At 40.7% G+C, this 21780-nt stretch overlaps 1 protein-coding gene across 1 annotated transcript; it reads right to left on the reverse strand.

The window, feature by feature from the left end:
• Window positions 1-7284: 7284 nt before the first annotated feature.
• SPTSSB (serine palmitoyltransferase small subunit B) lies at window positions 7285-12584 on the reverse strand. Its single transcript, XM_075200564.1, has 3 exons — window positions 12429-12584; window positions 11198-11280; window positions 7285-8038 (listed from the first exon to the last, which is right to left on the reverse strand). Exon 3 carries the CDS (start codon window positions 8017-8019, stop codon window positions 7777-7779), a length of 243 nt encoding a protein of 80 aa, XP_075056665.1. The 5' UTR covers window positions 8020-8038; window positions 11198-11280; window positions 12429-12584; the 3' UTR covers window positions 7285-7776.
• Window positions 12585-21780: the final 9196 nt, after the last annotated feature.

Here is a 21780-nt window from a genome sequence, read left to right on the forward strand (position 1 = left end):
GGCAGTCGGCCCGCGGGTTAGTGTGCTGTTCTACTGAGCCTCAGCCGGGCTTAAAGAACCCGTCCTTAGGGCCGGTGTGTGACTCCATAGCAAGAAGGCAGCTTCTTGGTGCGACCTGGGTGAGGGGGTTAGGAACCGCCCTCCGGTTTAGGCTGTGAACACCGGCTGGTGTTCCCCGTAGCGTGTAAGTGAGCAGTTCCGTTAGTGCACCACACCTAGTTAGTCATAGTGGTTTGACTTAGTTGCGTTGCCGACCATTAGAACGTTGTTTGGGTCGGGTCGCCGTTGTAGTCAGTCCAGTTTTGTGGGTGCCATCTTAGTCTCACGGAGAGCGTAGAGGGAGGCTGTGTGTTCTTGTCATCCGCAGGAGTCGGGAAGGTGCAGGAGAACCGGATCGGAAGTGGGAGTGTCCCGGTGAGTATCACGCTCGATTCCCCCTTTCGGTTAGGCCCTCACCGGCAGGTGTGTGAGGTACTTGAGGCGGGATTAGTCCTCGGATTAGTCTTGGCCTTCAGTGCCTGTAGTCCCCCGCGTCTTGGCAAGAACAAAGTGAGGAGGCGGCAAAGAGCTTGGACTGACTGTGCCCTTGTTCTTTGCCGTAGTCTCGGACAGCCCTTACCTGGTAGGCACGGCCGTAATCTCTGTCTCTATCTCAGAGGGACGTGATTGGAGGTGGCTGCGGATCTGCTGGGATTGGATCGCAGCTGGGAAATTGGAAGCGGACTGGAGGTGACCATTGTTTACAAGGTAAGTTCTTTTGTGTTGCGTCTGTCCCTGTCTTTCCCCGCAGGGGGCGTTACAAAGCTGTAATCCTTTTGAGCATAACCCTTTCGTGCTACTCATTTTAGGTTACATTACATTGTACAGGTATGTTAAATTATAATGCGTTCAATGCAATAATTTTATGGTCCAGCAAACTTGCTGGACCAGAAAGCTGTTGCTTTCTGCTTGGATTGGGAAGATTTAAAGGTCTGAGAGGTGATCAGAGACAGCTGAAGTCAAAGTAGACCATACAGTAGACTGAGCGGATGAGGCAGGCAGTGAAACATGCAGCAGACTGCACCTTAGAGAGCTAAGCCAATCTCTCCATGTAATGAGATAGAACTAAGGGCCTGATTCAAGTCCAAATGCAACTTGCATGTAAGTTGCATTTTGAAAAAGAGCACTTGAGAACCTGAGCTTAGTTCCGACCATATTCAAATTGAAGTGGATCTCAAGATGCGTTTCAATTTGAATCTTGGAGTAAGTATGTTCTTTCTAGATACTTGCCTTACAGAACAGACTGCAGTATACACACAAGCGTATGTGCAATATAAGGTCACATCAGAACACAAACAAAAAATATTATAAAATAAATGAATGAACTTTTAACAGTATAATAATTAATATAAATATAGATTTGAAAAATATTTTTCTAACAATATATCCATAATTAAAGATGCTGTTAATGCAAACTGTACATACAATGTTTTTTTTGTAGTCTATCTTATTTGCATACAATAGTAGCATTCATATCTGTATATATCCGAGTTATGTAGTTATGAATAATATATCGGACATATTCTAGAACCATTAAACTTTGGACTTCACAAGTTGAGTTATGACACTCAAAACTCACTGCTTTAAATTTCAAATATGCTTACATCTATTTTACTAATTTTCAGTTCTTATTTTTTAATGTTTTATTGTTTTTGCTACTACATTTTGCAGGCTATTCACAATCCTCAAATTAACATAGAAAGAAAGCCTCTAAATGCATCTCTTTTAAATGTAATATCCAACCCCATCCCTTAATTCTTTGGGGCTGTTTGAAAGACAAATAGGCCTATTTATTAAACAAATAATAGTATTAATTTAATGCTGGGCTGTACTGGGCAGATGGAGGCAAAATTATTAAATGTGGGTGCTATTGATTTAATGTCAGGCTGGTTGGGATGAGGGAGGTCTATAATGTTTGCTCGTTGTTCTGCTTTCCAGAATGGGAATAGTATCCATCTCTTTTCCAAACAGTCCGGGATAGGATTTAGCCAAGCAACAACTGAACTTAAGACACTAGTGGCTGTACCAAGTAGTCAAAGCTACAACTAGTAGGAGAGAGGAGGGTAGGGTTGGAAGAAGGACTTGTAAAGGATTGGGCCCACCATGAGGAGGCCATGCCTCATCTGTCTGTGCCCATCTCTTGAAAGCAGCATCTACTCTCACCAAGATGGGGAGCGCCAGTGTTCTCTATCGCCCGGGGAACTAAAGTTCCTAGTTACAGGTCTGGATATTGTTGCCTTCTTCTGCAGGTGTCATGCCTTGAGCTGTTTGAGTTAAAGCTGAAGGCACTCAGAAGGGACTAGAAGAGGTTTATTTTACCATAAACCTGATACAATTAATCAAGTTGCTTCTATTTGGTTCTTTTGAAAGCACTACTACACCTTCACTTCATTTACGTAGCATTTCACAGACTGGGTCTTTGGATTTTCAGTCTATAGTGGGAATTGTTACCTAACAATCACAACATCCTATGTCATAGCTAGGTTTGCAGTTTCTGGGCAGAGCAGGGTACTTGGGAGTGGCCACTCAAGCTTCATTATCAGGAGTGTGCGCTTATTTGGCACTGCCACTGATAGTACAGTTGACATATTTCACTTCTTTTCTGATCAAGTTGGGCAAGATTGGTCCATGGCTCGCCCAATATTTTTTGAGGCTATAGTGCATTTGAGGGAGGTTTCATGAGATTTTCTTTATCCCTGGAGGAAGTTTCAGTAAACTAACTAGTTTTCCCCACAACTGTTTTAACCTTTTTAGGAACTGATGTTGACACAACACTCTAGATGTCTCCTGGAGCAGAAGCTACTCGACGTAAATGCAATGATTTCCTCCTCACTTTCAAGTTCAATAGGCTAAACTCAAAAAAATTCACTTTTTATTACTCACTATTTTTATGACTGATTAGGGATACTGAACAACATCTTAGGGTATGGTTCCATTTCCTAGAGGCAGACAATGTACTCATGTACTGTCTCAAGGAAGTGGTTTACCATTCTGAACTACAGTTCTTAGCAGAAGTGTTGAGTAGTGTAGGTTTTGGTGTGTTTTTCCACTTGGGGCAAGCATTGTTTTGGTGTGTAATCTCTACTCTATGAAGTTTTTCCCAGTTTTGGTTGCAGTGGAACTATGGGATCCTGAATTTGCATGTTCTCTATCACTCTAAATGGCAGTGATAGAGGCTTTAAATTCCTTATCTGTTTGGTCTGCATTGGTGCTTATATGGCTTAATCATAATCTCTTCCAGGCCCAGGTATATTCCAGGGTAGTGGTGGAATTACCATCGTTGCAGGGGGTGCAGTGGCTATATAGAGATGCTCAGAAGAGCAGAGGACGGCTGTGAGAGGATGGACTGCATCATTAGCCCCATCCCATAATGTAATCTTCCACCTTTGTTCCAGGGATTAACAATGACCTAGCAAATGCTCTGTCCAAGTTTAAATTTTTGAAATTTTGCATATCTGCCTCACAGACAGATGCTGTCGCTTGATGATGCCCTACTCATCTTTGGAAGTTGATGACCTCAAGAGTGCAGAGTTGATCTGTTACTCTGAGGTGCATAGCACATACACAATCTGCTGTGACATAAAAAACCACACAAAACTTGTGGTCTTCTCAGTCACCTTAGGTTAGTTCCTTTGATGAGGTTTTTCTTGCCTTGAGAACAAAACAATTAGCTCTGTGGAGTGAGGACTGTTATTTAATTCTTTCTTTTTTTCTATATTAAGGCTGGACATTTCCAGCCAGTTAAACCACCATAAGATGGTGTCAGGTTGGTGGACACATGTCTGGACAGCAGGCAGCCAGTTATTCTGAACTTTTGAGCAAAATTTCATGTTGTATTCTTGCTATATGTTGGTTGGAGAATGAGTATGTTTTGTTCTGCACAGCCTTCACCTTTTTTCTGGAACATAGATATGGGGGATCTGGGGTTCTCACATGAAATGAGGTGGTGATTACTTGTCCTCTTGCATTAGAATGTGGAAAAAAGGCTAATCTCTGAGGGGTAGATGCTCTATTTAGCTCACCTTTATGCTCTTGTCTAACCTTTATGAATTTTTACATATACTTTGTCAATCTACTAGCTTTATTTATTCACATGGAACTTTCTCATTTAGTTCCATATTTCAAGTGTTCCTAAAACCAGCCTAGTCAGGGTAGGTGTTGACATATCACATTTTAACACAAACTCTTCTCACATCTAGGCCACCTCTGAAAGTATATTTGTATGGCATTTGAAAGCTTAGTTGGTGGGTATCAGACAGGAATAAATTATATGTGCATGCTAAGGCTCTAGACATTTCACTGGGGCAGAGTCAGTTTCTCTGGATTTCAGTTTATATGTTGTATTGTTAGATTTTAGGCAACCAAGTCACAGTTTGGACATGTGGTGATTTTATGTATATTAGGTTGGGAAGCAAACTGCATGTCAGCTTCAAGGATGGAACTGGGGTATTTCGGTGGATTAGGCTGCCCCAAAGATCGTCAATGTCCATAGGTATGCCTAGTTCCCTGATATGCTGCTGCTTCATATTAGAGCAAATTGCTTGGGTTATGTGCATTTTATGAACCTAGCTTGAATAGAGATGTGGTCATTTTTGGTTATAGGTAGGGTTTATCTGGGCACTTGGCCCCATAGTTAGGGAGAGGCATAAGGCCCCAGTAGTAGAACTTGGGCACGAGGTCCAATAGGTAGAATTAAGGCACAAAGCCAGGGCATAAGGCTCTTAGAGATAAATTGGGCACAAGAGCCTATGAGTTTAGATATGGTGCAAGGCCCTATAGTTTTCTGGGTGCAAGGCCCATAGGTGTAGAGAGACACAGTCCTGAGTTTAGGGGGGCGCAAAGCTCCTGATAGGGTAGCAGAGCAGCAGCCCCTGATTGTTAAAAGGAAGCTAGATCCTTGTTAGGAGGGCATTAGGCCCATGTGGTTAGAGGGACAGTAGGTTCCGGTTGTTAGCTGGGCAGTAGGCCCCTTATAGTTGATCGCAGGCGATAGGCCTTGGTTTACCAGGACGCTGGGTCCTTGGTAGTGTAGGGGACACTTGTTCCCTTGATAGTTAAATGTTTAAATTACTGAGAGTGGCATGTAAGGCCCTCTCATCTAAAATCCTGAGCCCCAGTACAAGGCATGCTTAACATCAGGGACTCGGGCCAAGGCCTGTGGAGGAGCTGAGTTCCAGCGGACACAGGTGGCCCAGAGCAGGTAACTAGGAGCGGTATCAGTCTGTTCCCAGTTAAGTAGCTGGTGACCATTGGTAAGGTGGTCACTGGTAAGTAACATATCAAACTGTTTGTTATTTGTATGCACCAGTCTCTTTTAGTGTATTCCCCTGCAGGGTCCAGGGGTCAGACCTTCACTGAAAACAGTGCCGAGACGGAAGGCAGTCATTGTTTAGAAGGTAAGTCATCTGTGCGCTTCTGTCCAGTTCCCCACAGGCGTTACCCATACACAAGCGCTTTTATAGCATTCATTAGGACTCTACTTACTTGAATCCCAAATGGAGCCCTGTTTAAGTGAACTTTCTTGACCCAAACCGGTAAACAATAGATGCATCTAATATACCTAAATACAAACATTTTTATAGTATGAGTTTTTATAAATGAAAAACAAATACAATTTTATAACAATGGAAGTAATTTTCTGAACAGGATAGACATATGGCAAAGTTTATGAAAATTTGTCCACTCCCCTACAACATTTACAATATGCCACAGCCTCTAAGTCACATTGTGTGGTCTTCAAAATGTCCACAAATATTAGTGGTTTTCATAAATGCTGCCAGTGCCTGCACTAACACACCAACCCCTGCCTGCCTGCCTTTTAATAGTAGAAAAGCAGTAATAGACACTGCATTCTCAATCCAAGTAAATTGTACATTGAGAGATCTTTTTTGCACTCGTTTCCTGGAGCTTCAAGTTTAATATCCTCCAGTATGTACTTGAAATGAGCACTACTGCAAACCTGAGAACATACTTTGCATGAAGTCCAATTATAAAAGGACAATGTAAGTATTGTTAAAATTGGGTCTGCAATTAACCTTTGATTTTAAAGATTACCCTATTACCATCCTCTACACTGCCAACGCAAGACAACAACCCTCTGACCAACATTGCAACACACACAGCCCACTCAGTACTTTTACCTTTGCGTTCTAGCTGGTCCATTGTGCAATATGATGTAGCACATACACACATCTAATCTCTAAATAAGGAAAAACAATTTCATATACTGATATATGCTTTATGAGCCAATGTTCAGAATTAACTGAAAAAACAAGTCTACTTTAAGATCTCTTGTCAAGCAAATATAAAGTTTAAGCATTCATACACACTGAGAAAAGTTATGTTTTTTTCTATGCATGAAAATGTCTACAATATTTTTTTAAAAGACATTTTAAACATTTTTTTCATGTGTTGTGCTTTTATCAGTACAATCTATTGTACCAGTAGAACACATTAATAGATGAGAAATAGGAGGCACTATTAAACCTTAATGTGTGTATAAAAAGTTAATGCCTCAATGGCGGAAGCAAGCACATAAGAAACCATTCAACTTATTTTTAAGGCTATTTTCAGGTGTGGTGAGAAATGCATTAACAGAAAGGGATGACCGAGCCTTTAATCTAGAGGGGTCCAATTACAGTCAATCACAAACTCCTTATCCTGAAACTTTTTAAAGCGTTCTGTTTGGTTTTGGCAGCTATGACCTAAAGAGGTAAAAGAGTATTTTGCAGTACAGTAAATATTTGTTATCAAGTCATGGAAAAAAATAAGGCTAGAAGTAATTTTATGCAAAGCTAAATATATTGTGTGGCTTGCCCTAAAAAACGCATATAAAGCAGTATTCTGGGGTTTTGCGCAATGTTTTATGCACACTTAAAATGCAACCCGTCATATCCATTCTCTTGTTTGTATCGTCTCCTGGTTCCCAGCAAAACAGTGCTCTTGAGGTGAGCAGCACAGCCAGGAGATGCCTTCTAGAGGTCTTCAGTCCAGTGCTGGGCTCCAACTGCCCAATCCTTAAATTATTAATTTAGGTTCTGGAAGTGGAAATTCCAAGAAAGCAAAATGAACACTCTTTTGCACCACTGCAATACATCTTCATGAAGCAGTAACAGATATTTTGAAGGTTGCCCATTATCAAATATAATGAACCATTATGCTTCAGGACCCCATCATTACCTTAAACAACCAAGAAGGAAAAAACCAAAAACCACCTTCTATAGAAATACACTTTATTTGCCTAGAAATAGATTATGTTTAATAAAAAAAAAGTGCACACAAAGCAAGACACTACAAGGGAACGACGCCTGGTGCCGAAATCCCATAATCTTACATCCAATTTATTTCTGGATGATAAACACAGACTTTTCATTAAAATATATATACATTTTTTGTTTGTATAGATGACCAGAAATATACAAAGCAAGACTGTTCATTGTACTATGTACACAATTAAGGCATTTAGTGCAGTTAAGATTTATGTACAACACATTTTGAGAAACTACTGCATTATAAAACAATATTAAGGTCAATAAAATCTTACATTCAAGAGTCTAACACAAAACAAATACTTTGTAAACATCAGATTCCAGCCATTGTGAATGTGCCCAATTCAGAAAGCAGCATGTTCTATGAACAAGTGAAAACACACATACATTATAGAATAGAAGAAAAAACCAAAAACACAAAAAAAAAACAAAAACACAACAACAAAACCAAACACTTGAATACAGAATATCAGCTCATTAGGGCAACAGTACTTTCATGCTGCCCTCCAAATATTCCAGAGAAAAACTCCATAGCCAGACGAATATGAATCGGGATGAAGATGTAAGAGCTGTATATCACCATAGCAACGGCTGTCAATAATATAGTATGAAAAATGGTCTGCTCCCAGGGTTCCAGCACATAGCTGCATGTTATAAGGAGATACTGGTAGTACAGCCAGGAAAGGTAATCTTTTATGTGTTTTACATCCATGTTTAGTAACGTCTACAGCCTAAAATAGAAAAATACAGTTACTCAGCATAAAACGTGTTCCATTATCATAGCAGCTAATGAGTGGCAAGGGTATGATTACACTAACAGAAACAGACATTACACAAGTACTTTTTATGTAGGTACGGTCTCTGTTCTTGCCTATATTGGTAGTACACCAGTCCTACAGCTTCACCCCTTGAAAAGATCTCAAGAGACAATTCTGTATGTTGGACAAAAACTGCCCAGCCTGCAACAGACTCCATCGTGCAGTGTTAAACTATAACTTGTATAACCATATAACTGAAGATAACAAATTCCTCTACATGGCTTGTTCGCTTACAAATATACATGCTCTATTAGACTGCATAAAGTGCTATTTAAGCATTGAGATGCATCCTGATTACAATCACTTGGAAAAAGAATAGATTCTTTTAGAGATGTCCACAACATTTGATTGAATGATGAGTGCAAAAATTTCCCCCACCACAAAAGTCACAAAACCTATCCTCCCCAAAACTTTTCTAACATAAACCAGTCACACCAGTTCTCCTGTAGTTCAGAGTGGGGGGGGGGGGGAAGTAGTGTTCTCTACACCCCATAGACTTGCTTTAGGAAAAGAGCCATTAGAAAGACCTTGTATCTTCTAAACTAAAAAGCCAGGTAGATGATTCTAGAAGATAAAATTACCCTTAGCGTCCAAGTATAAAGGGATAAAGAGAAGGTGAGGATAGGTAGGTTATATAAAATGGGTAGTACTATTCTGACACAAGAAGATACATGAAATAATCATGTTTGCATAATTGCAATTTATTAGTTCTTGAGAAAACAGCTGTTGTATTAAAGGGAATGCACAAAAGGAAACGCATATTACTAGTGTTAATAGATGTATACATGATGGAGGTCATTCTTGAAGTTCACCTGAAAGCCAGAGCATTTTAGGGTGTATACATACCTTCTGTTCTCAGGAGAAGTGAAAAGAGGTACACTGTAACTTCCTACCATGTTTGTGCTAAACCTCTCAAAATAAGCTTCTACAATCTTTCATCTAAGTACTGCTCTGTTTAGCCATATGTCATCAGCTATTTATACAGTGCCACTAACTCTGCAATGCTGTACAGAGAACTCACATCAGGCTGTGCCCCATTGGAGCTTACAGTCTAAAATTCCCTACAATACACACAGGTCAATTTAATAGCAGCCAATTAACCTACTAGTATGTTTTTGGAGTGTGGGAGGAAAGAGGAGCACCCGGAGGAAATCCATCCATGCAAACACGGGGAGAACATACAAATGCCACAAAGGCCATGGACTGCAATCAAACTCATGACCCCAGTGCTGTGAGGCAGAGGTGCTAACCACTAAGCCACTGTGCTGCCCCAATCTAGTGCCCTATATTAATCATAAGAGTGAGGGGGGCTTTGGGACTGTCTTTATTATAACAATGCTCAGAGTGCATCTGAAATGTCAGATGTGTGAAACAGATCCCATGAGAAGTATGGGATGAGACCCAAAGACTTCCAGCTGTGAGCTAGAGCAAAACTAAAATCTATTGGCAAAGAAAGCTCTGTGCACCCCCTCCCCCAAACAAGGAACATCAGTACACCTACCCTATACTTAGGAACGCTCAACCCTCCAATGACATCTCTCTGCAGTCTTCTGCTCCTACACAAATGCACCCATGTGGAAATCTAGGGACATGGTGTATTCAAATCCATTTTTGCACTTCATAAATGGATTCCAGTGTTTTATTATAATAAGAACTGCAGCTTAACATGATCAGTGCATTGAATACAGTAGAACCTAACAAAAAGGATTGCAGGACATCCTTTGTTCTTTTTTATTTAAAAAGGACAAAAACCATAGTAAGCTTTTACATTTTGTCTAATACTTTTGACACATGAAGGTGGTATGAAATGAGTTTTTCCACCCCAGCCTATTTTTTGTGGGGATGGATGGGCATTTATATTCATACATATCTGTTTTTACCAAATTGTGCTCCTGTCATGGAGGGGAGATGCATGGCTACTATGTCCATGTGGCTACATTACAGCCGGACAAGAGCTAATTCACCTGCGGGATGCCCCAGTGTTCTGTTCACAGTGCCTCCAGATCCCAGGATACTGGAACATGTGCAGGCAATATGCATAGTAATTCCAGCATCATTCTGCCTAGACTGTAAATATAACATAGCTCACATACATCGACCCTACTTTAAAATGCCTCAAGCGGCAAATTCATAATTGTGCTGGAAACTCACGACTGAATACTAGCAAAGTAGTTTTGTTTTCTAGGAGATATATATATATATATATATATATATATATACACACACACACACACACATCTCAAATGGTCTCAGTACAAATATCATTTTCTGATCAACTATTTTATTAATATATTATGAGCACTGCTGAGAAGACACATCAGCATGAGATAAGCAGAAGATAAGTTTGGATGACTGTTTGTTATGAAGACATAATATGGCAGTGATGCGTCTTTACATTTTTGCAGTTCACTGGTATCACCGAGACAATGAATGTTTTCTAGAGGGTACTATTTAATCTAGGAAACCTGAAGGGCTAGTTTCAGAACAAAAGACTGGATTACTGAACAGGTTCAACACAATTCCTACCTACATTACTGGTTTCTAGGAGTGAAGCCATTCACAGAAGCATGTAAGAGTCACGTACACTCATGAATTATAAACTACTGAAAACATTGTGAAGATACTACGTTCACTTTGTTTGACCGGATGGGTGGGTTGCAGTGCAATTCTAAATGTGCCGTCAGGTAACATTTTATGATGAAGTACATCCTGATCAACTTCATATTACATAAGTATTACAGAAAATACCACCAATAACACACATTCTTGGTGCAGATTCCATTTGTAAGGTTACATTCGTATAGTTTTTTTAATGTTTCATGTAGCATTAACAAATGACCAAGTATTATAGTTTTACTTCATTACATGGATTCCTCTTCATTTCATCCCAGTTCAATAAATTTACCAGAGCTCAAGAGCCTCTGGATACAGTGCACTAACATTAACAGATGACTTGGTAGTTAAGATGTGCTATGGACATATGTTTGCAGGGATTTGTGCATTTAAAAGGTTAATACTTGCTCCTTAGAGCTTTAAAAATAAATAAAAGGAGGACCTAGTAAAACTACTCACCTGTAAAATGATTAAATGTTCATCAAAACTGTTCCAGAATCTAATGAGGTTACTAACAAGCAAAGTAATTATATTCTCAGCACCTGGAAAAAAAAATAAATTGTATTTTAGTATTTTAATATAACAATGATTTAATCTGAAATAGAGTTTTTGTGTGAAGTACATTCTCCAACAAAAAAACAAAACCTTCCCACCAAGTTCTGTGAGGTTTGAATTATTACAGCAACAAGTCAAGTTTGCTATCATAACCTAAAATAAGTGACCACAGATGTTGTCCTGAATATACAAGCACAGATACAAGCTACTTCCATTGTGGACTTATTTACTAGATGCCTTAGATAAACTAAAAAAAAACAAAAAAAAACAAAAAACATCATCAAGAAGAGGATGGTTGGAAAAACCGATCTCATAAGAACGAGTCACTCTTTATACTAGGTGTACCAGTAACATGCTAAAAATATTAGAAAGGCACAATACCATACTAAATGGTTAAACATCAAAATCCAATATGTGTTGCACTCAGAAACATAGACCTTATCTGTGCACAATCACAGAGAATGGGGGAGAAACTCAAATGAGGAATGTTTGTCTGCATACCAGAAAAATAAGTTGCTTATTTAAAATCATGAAAAGCTGGTTCCATGTGTTATAAGGTAAATGTGACCAATCATGAGCAAAACATTGCTACAATACAACTGTTACAAAAAGGGATACCAATGTAAAAAAGAAAACAAAAACAAAACCCAAAAACATGAATACTGTTAAAAAAAAAATCAAAATCAAAACATTCAGTGAATAACAGAGGTAATGTATTGCATTCCATTTAGTTACCATACATGCAGTTTGTTCTATGCAGGGATACAGCATACTCAGGAACTAATTGCAATATATATTATATGTTAGTTATATAATTATGTTATATAATTATTTATATACACAATGTACCTACCCCTCCCAAATTACAAGTCTAAATTATGTACATTACTAGGAAAAATATTGATGTGCTTTTCAATGGAATCAAATGTTCCCTAGATGTAATTTATCAGTCACAGAGTAAAAGGGTGTGATCTATATAGTACAGATGAAATTTCAGGCACTTGGCATGATTAAGAGATTACTAAATTAAAAAAATGAAAACTATATCACATGAATAAATAATATGAATAGAAGCAGCTCATACTTATAGTTTTAAACAATATAATGTTGCAAGTTGCTCTTTAAAGTTATTTACCTATTCAACTTCCAATTAATCTAATCCAATATTGTAAGTAGTTTGAAGCAGGCTCATATCCCCAGACACAGTCACCATACAGGACCCGATTTCCATATGAAAAGACCTCACCTCTGAGCTCCTAGTGATAAGGTATAGAGCTGGTCCAGAGGATGATTATAGGTGCAGGCAGAGAAGACTAGAATTGAATTCTGTCACTCAGGTGTGTTTACCCCTCCCAATTCCTGCAACTAAACAAAACCCTCCCATATAGGAAACCTGAATCCAGTGATTAATGATTGACAGAAAGAAACCAATATATATATATATATATATATATATATATATATATCTCAAATATCCATCTAAAATATTTTAGCGATAGTTTAGGATAGTGTAGACAATGTTTGATTACTTGTGTTTAGTACCAGTGTTGTCTATATGGGAGGCTGTGAAGGGAATGTAATATCTCAGATTAGACTCCAGAGTGCAATGCTGGTAACTGCTGCTATACTCTGTCCTCCTTATTGCTGCAACACAACACAGTGATACTGCTTTAGAGCAGAAGAATCTTCACTGGATTGCCATGTATGCCCTCGCAGATTATGTGAGTGAAAAGGATGTTTGTAGTGTACATTTCTACTCTGTATGAATGTGAAACATACACGTATATATCTTCTGTAAATACTTGCTGGGTTAAATACTTGCTGTGCCTATTTATACCTTCCAAGGTAATGCAACTATGACACTTTTTCTTTTGCAAAAAAATAATGTTGTAAGGTGCTATAAATTGTAAAGTCCCCTTGAACTAACATAAAAGTAATGCATTCTCATTCTCATCATACTTTTATCAAAAGCCTAACAGACACTAAGGGGTAGATTTATCAAATGTACAAAGAAAAAGAACAGGTGTTGCCTGTCAGATTCTAGCTATCGTTTTCTAGAATGGCGATAAATGATAGCTAGGATCTGATTGGCTGCAACGGGCAACACCTTCACATTTACTTATTGGAATGTCCAATAAATTTACCCCTAAAGGGCACATTTATCAAAGGGGCGAAAGAGCTTTTACTTGCTTCACCCAATATACCAAACGGTTACTGCTGTGATAGCACTGCTAGTGCCAATGTTAAATCCCACCAGGGATAAGATTCATCAGAATTTTACAGATGATAGCTTCCCTACACCTCTGAATAGGGAAACCTATTTACAAGGGTCAACAAGGATGATGGTGGTACAAGTACTGCTACAGTAATTGTCCTGCTATCGAAATCTCAGAATGGTGATAATAGAAGATAAAGATTGAAAGAATTATTTATTCTTTGATAAACCAGTTTTTCAATATTCAGTATGTCGAAGTCAGCAAATTGGATAAAGTCATTTCAATTAAAATCGAGCAAACTTGGTTGTCTTTGTCTGAAAAGATGCGTATGGTACGCTACGGCGTAAAAGGGCACGTTACAACGTAAAAGGGCGTACGCAGCCACAACACATGGCACCAACAGTATTTAGTCTTTTTACATACATTCGCACAAACACGCTCACTTGTAAAATAGTACACATTAATGGTAGTTGCAACACATAGTCATTTATGTCGAAATATAGTAGTATTTATGTGTTATATTAAAGTTATATGCATATTAGTGAAATATATGGAACAGGTTGAAGGAATCATATCATGTGTGGTATCATAATAAACCTCTTAACATTTGCTACTGTTTGGTTCACTCTGCGAAGGAATCGCATAGTGCATACACAAGTTATGAATGATAGGGAATTATGAACTACTTAAGACTAAGGAATCTTGGCGGGAAGAGCAGAGCATACCCCCTAGAGAGATGACCCCCTCCTTTGGATTCTTTAGGATGAACTAGCCAATGATTGACAAACCCTTGGACCTTCCTGAAACCTGGACTAATAGCAGCAAGCTATACCATCTTCATTGTATTACTGTATTCCTGTGTGCATATAGGCAGCAGCTTCACATCTAGTGTTCAGACATCTTGTCCCCAGACTTCAGGATTGAATGACTGTACACTGGATCCAGAGTGCCTGCAATAAGTAACGGCTGTACTTATTATCACTTTGCTTGAATATATTATACTACTTTTTGCGAATAAATCTTTGTGCGTTGGGAACACAAATCGAGGTTCGACAATCGTTATTGGTTAGCGACAATACGCATTTAACAAGTAGTTTTCAAATATTTTTATGTTATTTAAAATATTTTTAATATATATTTGTACAATTATTTATTTATGTATTTACTTATGTTAGTGAAGCTGAAGGTTCCAATCTGGGCTTTCAGTACCTCTGCACATACACTATCTGCCTAGCTGGCTCAAGCATGTGGAAATCCACAGACTGCACCCATGAGGAGGTAGGGGCCAGTATAACCATGGAAGCTGAGTATCACTAAGCTGCCCCGTGGATATTTTAGTGATACATTTTAGTAGTATGTGATTTTTATAACTGCAATAAATGGCAATAAAAAAAATAAATCTTCATTTTTGCTGCATTTTAATAAATTATGGCATTGGTGTTACTTGTTTTAGTTTTCGTATGCAACGCCAGAGTAGGAAAGGAAAGCAAAAAAAAGGAGTAACTTTGCATCTTGGCAAAACCATGTTGCATTGGAGTGGGAGGGGGGTACATTTAAAAGGTGATGGCAGAGTTATATTTGAGGTAAGGCATGTCATAGATCAACCTTAAATTTCAGTGTAACAATAAAGCTATCAAGTATTTGTGTGCTATATGAAAAAAAAAACAGCCAGTATTTCACTTATGTGCAAAATAATAAACTAATTTGCACCCCTTGCTTTGTGACATGGTTTGTCCCGGAGAACATTTACTCATTTTTTTGCCTTTAATAAATCAGGCCCATAGATGCCATATTTTACTGACCACTAACTTTTTTTTACTTGCAAGTGACATTGTATGCTTAAATTAACTCAGCTATACCTAAATATGATTTGCTACAAATACTCTATCAATAACCACCTTTATTAAGTGACGTATGAAAAAATATGCAAGCCCTTGGCTGTCAGCATTAACGGAACACGTATGGTATTTTACCATACCTTCCATATTTTGGGGAATGAAGACATGGGGCTAGATTTGCTAAGTTGCGGGTTTGAAAAAGTGGGGATGTTGTCAGTAGCAACCAATCATATTCTAGCTATCATTTTGTAGAAAGTACTAAATAAATGATAGCTAGAATCTGATTGGTTGCTATAGGCAACATCCCCACTTTTTCAAACCCGCAGCTTAGTAAATCTAGCCCATAGTGTTAGAAGGGGGAGGGGTGACATGTCACAGAGCACTTCCGACTCACCAGTGGCAGGTGCACATGCAGAGTAGCAGTGAATAGGGCACACTTCCCAACTATCCTCCTTTTGGGACAAAGCTCTTCTGATAGGGATAGTGGGACAAAGCCCTGAAATCAGGACAGTTGGGGGGTATGGCTTAACACAGATTACTTTAACAGGCCTAAAACAACAGAATATTCTGACCCAGAAAGGAATGCACATGACTGAATGGGAGCTGAAAAATGCAGCATGATCCATTTTGCAGAGCGTCACAGCTGATCACAATGCAGTGCTTGGCTGTTCAGTGCAGTGGGCAGTACAAGCCCTAAAAACAAATGATAAAGTTTTATTTTCATTCAATCTCAATGTTGTGCGTGCCAGTTTACTTGTTTTCTTTGGGCTCATCTATTTAGAACTACAGCCCTTTGTGAGAGGAGTCAGGAAGATTGGATGCACTGCTTCACGGACGTGCTTTCACTAGTTTGATTATCAGAAATCTGTATCACCCAGTTGGCAACCTAAGCTCCTGGCAGGGTGCATAGTGAAGGGTTTGGATTAACCTAGATCATTTTTATGTTTTGTTTTTTATTTACTAAGGGCCCAGATTACTATTCCTGTCGGTCCAGATTTCTTTCCTTCCTCCTGCCTTTTGTTCTTAAATGTCACTATGTGACAGGCAGATAAGAGAACCTTGCAGCTGGTGCAACTAGCAATATTGTTCTGCCTTTCCTCTAGAACAGTGTTTCTCAAATCCAGTCCTCAGGACCCACTAACAGAGCAAAATTTCCAAGTGACCAGTGAAATAATTATACCACCTGCTACACTGTGTCAGTCAGTAATGAATACACCTGTGCTCCAGCAGGGAGATATGGAAAACATGTACTGCTAGGGGGTCCTGAGGACTGGAGTTGAGAAACACTACTCTAGAAACACTTCACTTATTTGGGGCAGAAGGTGAACTCCCGTCTTACTAAGGGCGCCAGTTTTTATAAGAGAGGTGTGCGCAGGGCCATCTTTTCCATTGGGCACAATGGGCAGCTGCCCGGGGGCCCCACAGGCAAGGGGGCCCCATAGGCACGGCTCTTAATGAGAATAAATAATCCTGCAAAAGAAAAAAACCTGCAAAAAAACCCTACAAGGGTCACTGAGCAAGTACTGTGCATCTATCTATCTCTATCTCTATATATCTATATCTATATATGTATCTGTATACATCTATATATCTATATCTATATCTATATCTATATCTAGGGGCCCCGGTGAACTGCTTTGCCCGGGGGCCCATAATGTTGTTAAGATGGCCCTGGGTAGGCACCACGCGCATGCCCTGAAGCTGCTAGTGTTGTGAATGGTTGTCCAGAACTTGTTGAATATGAGGAGGAAAAAGGATACATAATATTGGGGTCTCTAAAGAGTAAGTAGACTCTTATGGTGGAAAGATATGGGGAAATGCAATGGGAATTTTGGATACGATGATTAGAGTAGGGGGGAGAGGAGGCAAGTTTGTATCTTGCCTATTGCCCTATAGCAGTGATGGCTAACCTATGACACTCCAGGTGTTGTGAAACTACAAGTCCCAGCATGCTTTGCCAGTAGATAACTAGCTGATAGCTGGCAAAGCATGCTGGGGCTTGTAGTTTCACAACACCTGGAGTGTCACAGGTTAGCCATCACTGCCCTATAGGGTCTTACTCTAACTCTGTGAACTGGTCTTAAGATGTTCACAGTTTTGCACCACCAATGATTTTGCACCCTCACCAAAAGCCTTGCACCCTAGAGTTCAGCCTAGTCAGCTTATTGGATAATCAGGTCCCAGGAGAAGGACTAGTTAGGTCTATGTATGTCCAGACAGAGACAGCAGATGTATTTGTAAAGAGCAGAGCCGGATTTAGACCTCATAGGGCCCTAGGCAGGATACTGTTTTTGGGCCCCCTCCCTGAAACAATCCATAGCACTATATTTTTGCAGCCTACCATATACCCCTATAGTTACGTAGAAGTGAAAGCATGTGCCGCCGCATGCCTACCATATACCCCTATAGTTAAGTAGATATGAAAGCATGGCCGCTGCGCAGCGGCGGCACGCCGCCAAAGGAGGTGAGGGCGTGGCTTGCATCTTTGGGGGTGTACCTAACATGTGAAAAGAGCAGGGCCACCCTGCTGCAGAAAAAGGAACCCCTAAATAATTACCAAGCAGTCCCGTTTTTTTAAGTGGTTGGGTCAAAACAACTTAATAAATATTGAAGTCTGTGCCAATCACCATCACCACCTCTGTGCCCATCACCACCTCCGTGCCGATCACCACCTCTGTGCCCTTCACCATCACCACTTCTGTGCCCCTTCACCATCACCACTTCTGTGCCAATCACCATCACCACCTCTGTGCCCATCACCATCACCACTTCTGTGCCCCTTCACCATCACCACCTCTGTGCCCATCACCACCTTTGTGCCCATCACCATCACCACCTCTGTCCCTCCGTTTTACTTACCTTTCTATTGCCTCTCTTCTCCCGCACTGCTCCTCCTCGGTCAGTCCAAACAGATTTAAAAAAAAAAAAAAAAAGAGTCACGTCATCGCTCGTCGGGTCCCGGCAGCCTCTTCTCCTCTCTCTCTATAACTGAGACACTGAGAGGAGAAGAGGCTGCCGGGACCCGATTCGCGGCACCCGACCCCCCTCCCCCGATTCGCGGCACCCCCCCCCCCCCGCTAGGCCCTAGGCACCTAGCGGTAAATCCGGCCCTGGTAAAGAGTACTGTTAAGCAGATTAGCTGCACTTGATTTATAGAGAGCTCAAGAAGTGAGTTAGTATACTGTGTGAGGAATAAGCTTTTGATATTTTTAATTTCCGAGTTGCTGACAATTAAAGCATGTTTATAATAAACATTTGCAGTTAGGAGACCTTATTTTGCACCAAACACTGCACCACTGATTGAAAAGCTGACACCAGAGGTGGGCAGCACTTCTGCCTCACAGCACTGGGTTCATGGGTTCGATTCCGACCATGGCTTTTTCTGTGTGGAATTTGTATGTTCACCCCGTGTTTGCGTGGGTTTCCTCCCACACTCCAAAAATATTCTACTAGGTTAATTGTCTGCTATCAAAATTACCCTAGTATCTCTGTCTCTGTCTGTCTGTGTGTATGTTAGGGAATTTAGACTGTAAGCTCCAATGGGGCAGGTACTGATGTGTGTGAGATCTCTGTACAGAGCTGCAGAATTAGTGGTGCTAAATAAATAGCTGCTGCTGATGATAAGATCCCAGGGTTTATATCACACTATGGTAAAGAAAAACTTGCATTTGAAGGCCTGCACATGTCATGTGGGTCACAACTAGAGATGAGCGGGCTCGGATATCTGAAATCCGAGCCCACCCGAACATTGCCGATCCGAGTCGGATCCGAGACAGATCCGGGTATTGGCGCCAAATTCAAATCTGAAACTGAGGCTCTGACTCATAATCCCGTTGTCGGATCTCGCGATACTCGGATCCTATAAATTCCCCGCTAGTCGCCGCCATCTTCACTCGGGCATTGATCAGGGTAGAGGGAGGGTGTGTTAGGTGGTCCTCTGTCCTGGTAGATCTCGTGCTGTGCTGTTTAGTTCTGTGCTGTGCTGTGCTGTGCTGTGCTGTGCTGTGCTGTGCTCTGCAGTATCAGTCCAGTGGTGCTGTGTGCTGTGCTCTGTCCTTCTGAGGTCAGTGGTGCTGCTGGGTCCAGTGCTGTGTCCTGTTCAGTCCAGTGGTGCTGTGTCCTGTGCTCTGTGCTTCTAAGGGCATAGTTATTTCCCCAATATTCCCCTGTGTTTAAAAAATTAAAAAAAAGTTATTTAAAAAAATACCAAAAACTAATTTAATTTTTTTTAATTACCACAAAATTTGCACAACCAGTCCTGCAGTATAAGCCCATTGGTACTGCAATATTACCAAGTTCACACATTCAGCAGTAAAAGTCCAGTGGTACTGCAATATTACAAAGTTTACACATTCTGCAGTATCAGTCCAGTGGTGCTGTGTGCTGTGCTCTGTCCTTCTGAGGTCAGTGGTGCTGCTGGGTCCTGTGCCGTGTCCTGTTCAGTCCAGTGGTGCTGTGTCCTGTGCTCTGTGCTTCTAAGGGCATAGTTATTTCCCCATTATTCCCAAGTTTTTAAAAAATTAAAAAAAAAGTAAAAAAAAAATTACAATTAAAAATTAAAAAAAAAAAATATATAATTATAACCAAATTTGCAAAACCAATCCAGCAGTATAAGTCCATTGGTACTGCAATATTACAAAGTTCACACATTCTGCAGTATCAGTCCAGTGGTGCTGTGTCCTGTGCTCTGTCCTGCTGAGTTCCGTAGTGCTGCTGGGTCCTGTGCCGTGTCCTGTTCAGTCCAGTGGTGCTGTGTCCTGTGCTCTGTGCTTCTAAGGGCATAGTTATTTCCCCATTATTCCCAAGTTTTTAAAAAATAAAAAAAAAGTTAAAAAAAATAAAAAATTAAAAAAAAAAAAAAATATATAATAATTATTATAACCAAATTTGCAAAACCAATCCAGCAGTATAAGTCCATTGGTACTGCAATATTACCAAGTTCACACATTCTGCAGTATCTTGTGCTACATATAATGGAGACCAAAAATTTGGAGGATAAAGTAGGGAAAGATCAAGACCCACTTCCTCCTAATGCTGAAGCTGCTGCCACTAGTCATGACATAGACGATGAAATGCCATCAACGTCGTCTTCCAAGCCCGATGCCCAATCTCGTAGTACCGGGCATGTAAAATCCAAAAAGCCCAAGTTAAGAAAAAGTAGCAAAAAGAGAAACTTAAAATCATCTGAGGAGAAACGTAAAGTTGCCAATATGCCATTTACGACACGGAGTGGCAAGGAACGGCTTAGGCCCTGGCCCGTGTTCATGACTAGTGGTTCAGCTTCACCCACGGATCTTAGCCCTCCTCCTCCTCCCCCCCCCTACAAAAAATTGAAGAGAGTTATGCTGGCAGCAACAAAACAGCAAACAACTCTGCCTTCTAAAGAGAAATTATCACAAATCCTCAAGACGAGTCCAAGGGTGTTGGTGGTTGTCAAGCCTGACCTTCCCATCACTGTACGGGAAGAGGTGGCTCGGGAGGAGCCTATTGATGATGTAGCTGGCGCTGTGGAGGAACTTGATGATGAGGATGGTGATGTGGTTATTGTAAATGAGGCACCAGGGGGGGAAACAGCTGATGTCCATGGGATGAAAAAGCCCATCGTCATGCCTGGTCAGAAGACCAAAAAATGCACCTCTTCGGTCTGGAGTTATTTTTATCCAAATCCAGACAACCAATGTATGGCCATATGTAGCTTATGTAAAGCTCAAATAAGCAGGGGTAAGGATCTTGCCCACCTAGGAACATCCTCCCTTATACGTCACCTGAATAACCTTCATAGTTCAGTGGTTAGTTCAGGAACTGGGGCTAGGACCCTCATCGGTACAGGGACACCTAAATCCCGTGGTCCAGTTGGATACACACCAGCAACACCCTCCTCGTCAACTTCCTCCACAATCTCCATCAGATTCAGTCCTGCAGCCCAAGTCAGCAGCCAGACTGAGTCCTCCTCAATACGGGATTCATCCGAGGAATCCTGCAGCGGTACGCCTACTACTGCCACTGCTGCTGTTGCTGCTGTTAGTCGGTCATCTTCCCAGAGGGGAAGTCGTAAGACCGCTAAGTCTTTCACAAAACAATTGACCGTCCAATAGTCGTTTGCCATGACCACAAAATACGATAGTAGTCACCCTATTGCAAAGCGTATAACTGCGGCTGTAACTGCAATGTTGGTGTTAGACGTGCGCCCGGTGTCCGCCATCAGTGGAGTGGGATTTAGAGGGTTGATGGAGGTATTGTGTCCCCGGTACCAAATCCCGTCGAGATTCCACTTCACTAGGCAGGCGATACCAAAAATGTACAGAGAAGTACGATCAAGTGTCCTCAGTGCTCTAAAAAATGCGGTTGTACCCACTGTCCACTTAACCACGGACATGTGGACAAGTGGTTCTGGGCAAACGAAGGACTATATGACTGTGACAGCCCACTGGGT

The sequence above is a fragment of the Mixophyes fleayi genome, chromosome 3, assembly GCF_038048845.1.
Source record: "Mixophyes fleayi isolate aMixFle1 chromosome 3, aMixFle1.hap1, whole genome shotgun sequence".
NCBI classification, from domain to species: domain Eukaryota; kingdom Metazoa; phylum Chordata; class Amphibia; order Anura; family Limnodynastidae; genus Mixophyes; species Mixophyes fleayi.

Coding starts and splice junctions, on each gene's coding strand:
- SPTSSB (XM_075200564.1), bottom strand. CDS start 8,019: ATGGATGTAAAACACATAAAAGATTACCTTTCCTGGCTGTACTACCAG.